The 10718-nt window shown below is 44.9% G+C and overlaps 1 protein-coding gene and 1 long non-coding RNA gene across 2 annotated transcripts; both read left to right on the forward strand.

Annotated features, from left to right (window-relative positions):
- Nucleotides 1-458: 458 nt before the first annotated feature.
- On the forward strand, nt 459-1838 carry LOC123394908 (B1-hordein-like). Its single transcript, XM_045089791.1, has 2 exons — nt 459-520; nt 815-1838. The coding sequence occupies exons 1-2, from the start codon at nt 459-461 to the stop codon at nt 1377-1379; spliced, it is 627 nt and encodes a 208-aa protein (XP_044945726.1). The 3' UTR covers nt 1380-1838.
- Nucleotides 1839-4535: 2697 nt separating this feature from the next.
- LOC123403511 lies at nt 4536-10222 on the forward strand. Its single transcript, XR_006611485.1, has 3 exons — nt 4536-4608; nt 4763-4867; nt 10095-10222. It is a non-coding gene; the product is annotated as an uncharacterized LOC123403511 (long non-coding RNA).
- Nucleotides 10223-10718: the final 496 nt, after the last annotated feature.

A 10718-nucleotide genomic window follows, 5' to 3' on the forward strand; every position in this document is an offset into this window, starting at 1 on the left:
TGGACTCGGGATAAGCAGTGACATCATGAAGTTGGACTAATCCATGCATGCCCAGTGGGCGAGGTGGTTGAGGCGAGCGGCACCACCACTGGCCGGGCGAGGTCATCGTGGCCGAGGCATGGCCGAGGTGGCCGTGGCGTCGGCACCACCACCACTGCCGATGGGTGAGGTGGTCGTGGCGTCAGCACCACCACCGCTGGTCACCGCCCCCGTCGATCGCCGCCGCCCCGTCCCCGTAGGTCTCCGCCACCCTCGAGATCCGGATTTGGTCATGGGAAATTGGCTAAGTGTTGGCCCCTGTCGGAAATTTTCCTCGTGAGAGACCCGCGATTTAATATAATATACCCCCAAATACCGATACCTAAGCAACAGTCCCTCTCTAGCCCAGCGGTAGCAAACACTTAGTGGAAGCGCTCGGTCGTGGGTTCGAGTCCCCGCTCACGCATGTTTTTTCGCGCATGTCCCCGCTCGGTCGCCGGCCCCTCACCTGCCTGTCAAGTGGGTCCTACCTCAGTTACAAGTAAGCGAGGCTGCTCAGGTGGCTGCGTAACCAGCCTAGTGCATTCGAACTATTTAGTAACGACCATTCATATTGGTCATTATCACCTAGAAATAAGGCAGTGCTAGGTGCTGTCCGCTTTATGACCTTTTCCAGTAATCAACTGATGACCTTTCTGATGAACATGGTCGTTGATTTTTGGGGCTAGGACCCCTCCAGACAGCTTACGCCAAATGATGTCAAATGGTCATAGATTTATGACCATTCCTTCCAGCGTCACTAACAAAAGGTCGTTAGTTGACATATTTCTTGTAGTGTGCATCAACAACCATGTACACAACAAAAAACACCACTCCCACAAGGACAACTGCACCAAACGCTTCTGCAAGGAGAAATACCATATGTTCATCCATCTATTTTGCAGCAGCTAAACCCATGCAAGGTATTCCTCCAACATCAGTGCAACCCTGTGCCAATGCCACAACGTATTCTTAGGTCGCAAATGTTGCAGCAGAGCAGTTGCCATGTGTTGCAACAACAATGTTGCCAACAACTGCCGCAAATCACCGAACAATTCCGCCATGAGGCAATCCGTGCAATCGTCTACTCTATCGTCTTGCAAGAACAAACCCAACAGCCGGTCCAAGGTGTCTCCCAACCCCAACAACAGTTGCAGGAGCAGCAGCAGGTGGGACAATGTTGTTTCCAACAACCTCAACCACAACAGTTGCCACAGAGTGTTTTCTTGCAGCCACACCAGATAGCTCAGCTTGAGGCGACGACTTCCATTCCGTTGCGTACCCTACCAATGATGTGCAATGTTAATGTGCCGTTGTTCGGCATCATGCCATTCGGCGTTGGCACCAGAGTTGGTGTCTAATGATAAGAAAAGATCTCGAGAAATATATAGTTGGATCACCGTTGTTTAATCGATGTAGCGGTGACAAATAAAGTATCACACAACCTTATGTGGTTACATATGTCTCAATCTGAACAAGATAGAAATCAAAGTTCATGACGACTACCTGAAAAGTTTGTGAACAAGTTGATGCTGTATTAATTCCTCCCAGGCCTGCCAAACTGAATGACTACCTGAAAAGACAGACAGACCATGTATCTACATCGACTCCTCTGCTCGAAATGGTGTTCTCTTGCTTCAGAATCTCTCGTCAAGTCCGTGAGATCCATCCACGGATGTCGTTCACATTGTTCGCCATGGCCTCTGACGATAAATAGCCTCTTGAGGACCCTCTCGCACCTGCAAGGAATCATCATCGTTTTGCAAGAAATATATGTAGCGTGCTCGCAGACTCTGAAAAGAACACATTTCCATTGCTAAAACAGCTCATGAAAGACATCACCATTCAAATCAAATATATAACAACACAGCAAAACACTACCAGAAAACTCATAGCATGTTCCTTCAAACAGGCCTCCAAACTACAGAGTGCAGAATTTTCCTCAACAACTTCTGTGAAAGCTGGAGGTCTTCTCAACTAAGTAACGACGCCAAAATCAGATACATAGACAGATGCAAGAACTGGCAAAACCTGGTTCAATGCTTGAGAAAGTTGGAACATAAAATTTTCAAGAACTGGCAAAACCTGTTGGTGTTTGCACAATAGCTCTTCGATCATATGACGGCCAATGCTAGAACCCAGAACCTTGATCGAATTGCCTGCATGTGCTAGTGGTTAGGAAAATGCCACAGATGACTCCTGCTATGTATCTGTATAATAACAATAGGGAGATCAAAATGCATAGAAGCGAAATGGCAAGGAAATCACCAACCTGCAAATTCTTGAGTGATGTTGTGTATGTTGTATGCACTATCAACGACAATGTATGGATCAAGTTAGAATCAGAATGGACAGAACACCAAAAGAGTAATCACTTACAGATTATGCACCGTTTCCTGTAATTTTATCAAAGGAAAATGTGGCGTGCCTATAAACTAAAATAAACAACAGTAAGACAAAATCATTATTTTAAAATGCTGGTAGCAGCAGGTCGGCGGTGTGAAACTGTAAAGAAGAAGGTACCTATGTTTTGTGCCGATTTTGCAAGTTTATGTGCAGTTTCACACTAGAGACATAGTAGTTGTGAATTATAGCCTGGTAAGAGCAGCTACACATGATGATCCTCAGTTAATTGGCTGCACCTTCCAGCCGCGGTAGCACCTGCGACAGGTGCGTGTACGCGTCGATGAACCTGCTGTCCGCAACATTCAGTGACTCCGCCAGGCCGAAGTATACACTCCGGCAATGCCACCATCCACTTATGCCATGCGCTCCCGTCTCAGGGCGTGAACTAGCGGAGCCTGTGTTCATGTAATATTGCACCCACAGGACATCGATGCCTCAGTCCCGTCCAGGTACTATGATGACGTCGCCAGGAACCTAACCGACGGTTCCCGTCCTCTGCGCTGCTGAAAATGACCTTTAGTCCCAGTTGATGGCTGCAACTGGGACTAAAGGTCATTTTCAGCAACCCAACGGGCGGGAAGCAGAGGCCTTTAGTTCCGTTGGTGACCTCAGCCGGGACTAAAGGGAGGCCTTTATAAGCAGAGGTGGCTTGGACGGCTCAAGGATCATGCCACCACTAGATGCCGGGCGGCCGGCGGCGGTGCAGCCACGCGTGGGAGTCATGTTAGTGGCACATCTAGGGTACACCATGATATTTGACGATAGCAAACTGAATTAAATTGTTTGAGTGTCAATTGATCTTATCCATAAGATGAGACGGAATAGACGGTCGGGTTTCATTTAAGGTTAGTGGAACAGAGAAGAGAAGCAAAATTTCAAGCGACCTTGCATATACTCCCTCCGTTCTTATATATAAGTCTTTTTACAGATTTTATTAGGGAACTACATACGGAGCAAAATGAATGAATCTATAATTTAATGTATGTCTGTATACATCCGTATGTAGTTACCTACTGAAATCTCAAAAAGACTTATATTTAGGAACGAGGGAAGTAGTAGGGAAGCACGAGAGTCTTCTTTGTTAGCACCACAATTTTATACGGATGGTCAATGTGCACTTCCTTTTCAAATTAACAGTTATGATTGATATATTTTATGTATACAGTACTGCAAGTCAAACTATACGGGAAGTACAACGTAGGATTACATATGCTGTACACTGTATCCGATTGGCACCTCCGGTGGCGGGTCCAATCAACACATGCGGTGCATTAATTGTAGGGCGCTGCAACTACAACATGCAGCTCAGCTTATTGGGTGGCAGCAGTTGAAGTTTCCATTTTAACATTGCCCGTGTCAGGCTATGGTAAGTAGACTGCACTTCCAGTTTGTTTGGTCATTGGGTCAAGAACAATAGATAGATACCAAGCTAGCCAGAATAATAAGATGCCGTCAACATCATCCACGGGAAATATAAAAAAGTTTTAAAAAAGATGAAACCTAGGAAGAATCTGTATACTTGGATCTTCCAAATAATATTATACTAGCACTGCTTCTGCTGCCTGCTTAATTCCAGGCCTGCACAAATTGGTACAATTCCAACTAACTTATCAAGCGAAAGTATAAACGAAATTGGTACAAATTTGATTCTCTTTTATTTCCCACTAGAGGTAAACATTTCCAAAACATCCAATTATACAGAATTTCCAAAACATTTCCAAAACATCCAATTATACAGAATTGCTTAATTCCAGGCCTGCCCTATCCAAGGTATTAATCCGTCAAACATCCAATCAATTCGTTTTGGTAGAGAAGTAAGAGAATTCTGCTGCCAACCGTTACCACCCTCATAATCCTGCTGCTAAGAGATTTCTTTTCAACTCCTCCAACAAAACTGCGAGTTTGAAAATAGATTTTCCTAACTGAACGTGTAGATTTTCCATGTCGGACCCACATATCAGCCGCTGGTACACCTAGCATGCATGCACATAACTGGTTGTACTATTCTATTACTTAGATCAAGTCAATGGAACTTACGAATTATTTAGAACTTCGATTCGCTTCTGCGTGCTATATAGATCATACTAAGCCTGTTTCTCCATGGATCCATCGTCTGAAGCAGCTAATCTCACAAATTCGTGGCCTCTTACCATTGTTGCAGGGTGGACGTGACTGGACGCAGTGGTAAGCCCCAAGCTCCTTCGTGTGTGTCCTAGATTACTAGCACATTAACTTGTCATTTATTGGGTAATTGTAGTATTTCGTTCAAATTTTTTTGGAGCTATATACCTTCCAAATGCAATAATACATACATTTTTTTCACTCTGTTTTCTACAAGGGGCGGGTATGGATAAGGTTGAACTGGCTAACGTTGCAAAGCCGGCTGATGAGCCCACTCTAGGAGCAGCTTCGTCCTCAATATCAGCTGCTCGAGGAATGAAAGGTATGGATCCAGTTAGAGGATAGTATGTAGCTCGAACCAATATATATCCGTTCGTACTCGTACCTATCTTTGGATTTTTCTCCTGGGAGCTTCTTGATTAGCAAGTTGAACCACCGACCTTTTAGAGTTTTAGTTCACAATGGAACAAAGGTGAACAAGCTTGCTGCTATGCTAACAATGCTTGGATATTAGCTTCCTTCATTTAATCTAGTTTCCTTCCTTTGCTCAGTAGGCGATCGAAAAATCGATCTGTTTCTTGCTGTCCTGTTGCTATGAGCTTCTGCCTTCTTGTTGGTTTCACCTAGTGCAGCCGCCATTATTGAATCCACTGGGAGCTTCTTGCTACTTATTTTGCGCAGTTGTTATTTTTATGAGGACGGTCTACTGCTGTTGTGTGCGTCACACTAGATAGAACTGTCTCAAGCATTTTATTTTTGTTTTTCTTACTGACTTTTGGTAATGTATTCATACTATGCGCCTCCACATAGTATAGGGGTCAAAAATGTACTTTTCCATCATCTAAAGAATTTACAACTTTGATTTGCGATAGCTTGACTAAGAGTACAGTTCCTGTAAGAAAATCTTCGTAAAAATGGTTTTACGGGGTATCCGTATAGTGGAAGTTGACAGCAGGTGAAGTGTTTTTTAGTTCCCCTAAAACTTCCCCCAAAAGTGGTTTTTGGCGATGGCATGACGACGACGGCAAACTCTAGCAGCGGGCGGGCGGCACGAGCGTACTCCGTTGACGGTTAGGTGACATGAAACTTTTTTGGGAAACGCCATCTTCGCATAGACTGAGGCAATGTTTTGGAGAAATTACAGGATCTGCAAAAATAATTGCACGTTTCAGAAAACTATTCAAGAACTTTTTTCAATCCAACTTCACCTAAACAATGGTTATTTTACGAAATATGGGAACTGTTAGAGATGCTGTTAAGACGGACCTAGAAATATCTATATTTGTGGAGAAAAGTGAGCACTCAACTAGCACCACATGATATAAATTGTGAATTTACACCTTACTATTTGGGAATAATTAAGTTGTCTACGCTAGTACTAAATCAAAATTTAGTTGGCATTGAAGGTGGCACGGTGATTCAAATGCTAAACAAAGAAGGGTAGCGATTTATTCTTCGTTTCTACCAGATGCTACATCTTAAGCACCTTGGGAGCGTAAATAATTGTGATCATATACATGTAAAATGACAGCAAGCCCACTGTTGTTGGTTTAAATAATGTCGGCTGCATGTCGGCGTTCCGTGCCACCAGTAAGGTGGCTTCATGGTCTGACGTACCGGCCCCATGACAGACTGTCAATGCTCGACATGCTCGACGGTGATGTGGTGCACATCACCATCCGTGGAGGACTCATGAACCAAGGCGCAGAGAATGAATGACTTGAAAGTAGGATTATAACTACGATGGTTAACGAGCAAAGGGCATGCAGCTACGTCAGCAATGGAAGCCACCTTCTTGCAAGACAACTCATTCGGTAGCATTTGTTAGCATGTATTTTGTTAGATGAAACACATGTTGTGTGGTAACCTCCGAGTGATGAGGTTACCAGCACACTGAGAACCAGGAGATAGTAAAAACCATAACTTAACTCAAGAAAAGTCGTAAAAAAACAATTCAATGATTAATTGGAACAACCCATGCGGAGAGAACTTCCTACATATCCATGGGAAAGGCCTCATCATGCTTCTCACACTTGGACACCACCTCGACGTTATCGTCCTTGAAGACGATCACATTTAGCATGTCGGGTGTCACTAGCTTCAAGGAGACTAGGTATATGTGATCCAGATTTGGTGACGAGCGGTGAAGGAGGCCCAACCCTGATTGAGGGTGAGCCTATCGTTGATCCACCAGACCATCACCCTCGAGGCAGCACTAGTGTTTGTCTTCATCCTGAATTACTTTAGGACATCGGTGAAGTGATTGGTGGGCTCCAGTGCCTTCGACAAACAGTCCAGCTTTGGTGCAAGCATGGCATTGTAGAAGTGGGTTGGCCCGGCCCTCATGGAGAAGCTCGTAGTTTTTTACCGCGTTTGGGCATTGCCGAGCTATACCACCGCCTTTCCCTTCTTGTCGGATGTAACCACCTCTTTGCCATTGGAGTTCCCTGAACTACCCTGGTTGATCTACATTATGAACAACATGACTGAAGGTAAATGAAGGGATAAATGCAACACACATCAGGGACGGAGCCAACATTCATGCATAGTGGGGGCAAGTTTGTTCATGGAAGGGGTAAAGTTCATATAAAGTGAAACTTTGTTACTACAACAACTATAATCATAGTAGAAGAATCAATTTGTTAGGGGGTCTAGCCCCCCTCGCCCCCCCTATATTCCTCCTTGCACACATATGAGCACGATCTATGAAGAATGCATAATTTATTAAACCCCACCCACCACATCATTCAACTACCTTTTCCAATCGTTTGTATATCTTTGTCTTCTACCATCTCCTGTTATATATATTTGTCTCTTAGTCTTCTAACGTCTACTATTCCATAAGTCTGTATCACTATCTCTTTGTCTCACCACCTCTCCATGCACGAACCCCATCCATGAACGCACTCCACTGCCACTTCAAACCATCTATATAATATATGGCTCTCTTTGTATACTACCGTCGCCTCTCTATTTCCTCTTTATCTCACCACCTCTCCATCGCCATGAACCTCATCCATAATCCCTTCCACGGGCATTGGATTTACCCCCTCCTCCATCGTACTCGATCCTGTTGAAACCACTTAAATCCATCAGATTTCCTGAATCTAGTATCAAATCTAGCCGGAGAGACAGATTAAATACCTAATGTGCAAATCGAGTTCGGGCATGGTATAAGAAAGGAATCGTAGGCAACTAAATTAGTTGAGTACAAGGAGAGAGGGCTTACCGCCATTGCCAAGTGCGTGCTACTGAGGTGGTAAAACCGGTTAACGTCGCCATTGCTCAATGCCCATATTTCACGCTCGCCACAGATGGTGTGAGATTGGAGAGTGGGGGAGAGACCGGTGAGAAGAGGGAGAGAGTAGTTATGTCCATGCTTGGGAAAACAACACATCTCGAGCATGGCTTGTTGCTAGCAATTTGCGACCAATGCCCACATATCACAAGTTCCAGCGCTCGGGCCCGGATGTGGAAAAACGATTGATTTGATCATTCCTACTCATGGGGGCCAAGCAACACATACTACAAATCAAACAAAAACTGCATCAACACACCTGGCTGGATCTAATACGTGCTATCAAATGCACTGTCGATGTCTCCTACATGACGGAACCTGCAGCTTTAATGGTATCCAAGCGGAGATGCCAATCCTGGGATCTGTCATGTCCCTGCACCAACGTAAGGCAGCGTAGGCATGTCGAAGCCGATTGATAGATAACTTGTGGTACAGTTCCCTTCGTACCATCCTAGATATATAACAGCATCTACAGTCAGACTTCTCAAATCCGTCTCAAACCTCCGGAGACGGGCCATCCGGTCAATGATCCGTACAAAAAAATCTACCTAACCGGAGTTCTCAAACTGCAGACAAATGCCAGGATTGAACGGCATCCCTCATATCCAACCCAAATCTAGGGTGGATATGAGGCAGTTTGGGCGCGCTCGGGGCCGTCCGCCCGGTCCACCGCTGGCACACTCTGATCCCACAAATCCCCCCTAAGCAAATCCTAGGCTCACTTCACTCCGCTCCCCCACACTCGTGTTTCCCCAATCCGTCACAACCCGAGCGAAGATGACCATGTCCAGCACCGGCAGTAATTCCGATGTTAGCTTCGGAAACAAGGACGAGTTGGCACTCCATATCGCGCTGGATCACTCGCGGGTCGATACATGCAACATGTCCGGTTCAGGTGCAATGTCACCCATCACCGATCGCCACAACACTGACTCTGAAGCTGCTCCTTCACGGCTTGCGTGTGAATCTGCGAGGGCGGACCAATCGACACCACCCACTCAACGACCTGCTTCATCTCCCCGCCGATGTTCCGTGTACGCAGCGGTGGGTTCTAGGGAGATGGAGGCACACGTCACCCACCACGGGAGGCAGACAGCAAGGGAGATGGGCCTCGCATCTGATGTTGGTGTGTAGTCCGGCTGCCGCCACCATATGATGCCGCTGCCAATGATGAGGAGCGTCTCCTTCAGTGGGTGTATCGTCGGTCACTTACCACGGCGGAGACGGACGCCCGACGGCTGCGGAGGATCAATGTCAAGCAGCTCTAGCTCGACATTGAGTATTTTGAGCCGGAGGGCATCGCTTGTCACTTGCAGGGCTCCATCATCATCTGCGATTTCTCCAACCATGATAGGTCCGACTCTGTCGGCTCCGACATGGACCCACGTCCTTCCAGAGACGCCTACAACAGCGGCAGCAACCGGAAAAGCAAAGGGTCGGCTAGAAAGTGTTGATGCTCCGCCCTTTCATATCTTGCTAGTAGTATCTACTCCCTCCGTTCCTAAATATAAGACCTTTTAGAGATTGCACTATGAAATACATAAAAATGTACATAGACATATTTTAGAGTGTGGATTCATTCATTTTGCTTCGTATGTAGTCTTGTAGTGAAATATCTAAAAGATCTTATATTTAGGAACGGAGGGAGTACATCCTAGTATTAGTTAGCATTTGACGGAGAATATAAACTGTATGAGCTATGACCAATCTTTTTTTGATGTTTATATGTAAATTTATGCCCGTTTGCTATTGGTTTAGAGTACGTTTCCTGTTGATTTTTCTCGTCTGGTGATCTACCTACTACGTTGCATGATCTTGTATGAATACAGGATTTTAGATATGAGACGCGTTCGGGCGTATAAGATCTCAAATTTGACAAATCTGGCTGTAGATGTTCTAAGTGCTCCCCGTACTGTTCAGCATGTCCAAAATTAAATAACGTGACCAAGAGAGTCTAAAAGTCTAGGAAATACCAACCTCTGTTCCGAATTAGGCAATACTCCCTCCATTCAGGTTAATTATTGGAGGAACGAATGTAGCAAGATTTATTTTAATTCTAGATACATCTATTTTATCCATTTCCGTGGCAAGTAATTGGGGAGGGGATGAGTAGTTAACTAGTCCGGTGATCTACTTCTCCATCGAGGTTACATTCTGCTGGCCCTCACAACGCGCCAAGGTTTTTCATGTGTATATGAATATGCTTACGGCTTTTATTTATAATTTTCTTTTATTATCAATGTATGAGCAGACTGCATTTACGCTATCGATCAGGAGCAGAAAGCCTTGGACAGACTCATCATGGAGGTCGGCAATGATTCTGGAGACAAGAACGTTCGCCTGGATGGACTTCAGATATCCATGACATGCATTGCTAAAATTGCTAAGGTGAGCTTCCTTTATTATTGTATATATGTCTTTCTATGTCGCCGTACGTGACCAGCATTGCATACTAATACTAGCATTATTTCATCGTAAGCACGGATAATGTAGTAGCAAGACAAATAGAGATATTTCGGACCAATGTAGGAAATCCAGTGTGATGTTTTGAATATTCTGGAACCCCCTCATTTTAATAAACCCGCTAACGAGACTCTATGACCTTGCTTGAACATGATCTGTTTTATGCACTCGTATCACTATATCACTTCACTGTATCCTTTACCAATAAGGAAGCAAACACTTCAGTTTCTGCCCACTGATCCAGAGCATGTATCACTGTATCCACTTCAGTTTCTTTAATGGGATCAATCCGTTGGCTGTAGAGAATCGTTCCTGCCTGCCTCACATATGTGCAGTGTGGTTGTTTGACAGACTTGATCCCTTTTTTAAAAAACTTACGAGATTCTGTTTCATGTGCAGGGCACTACGACAT

The sequence above is a fragment of the Hordeum vulgare genome, chromosome 1H (genome assembly GCF_904849725.1).
Source record: "Hordeum vulgare subsp. vulgare chromosome 1H, MorexV3_pseudomolecules_assembly, whole genome shotgun sequence".
Taxonomy (NCBI): Eukaryota; Viridiplantae; Streptophyta; class Magnoliopsida; order Poales; family Poaceae; genus Hordeum; species Hordeum vulgare.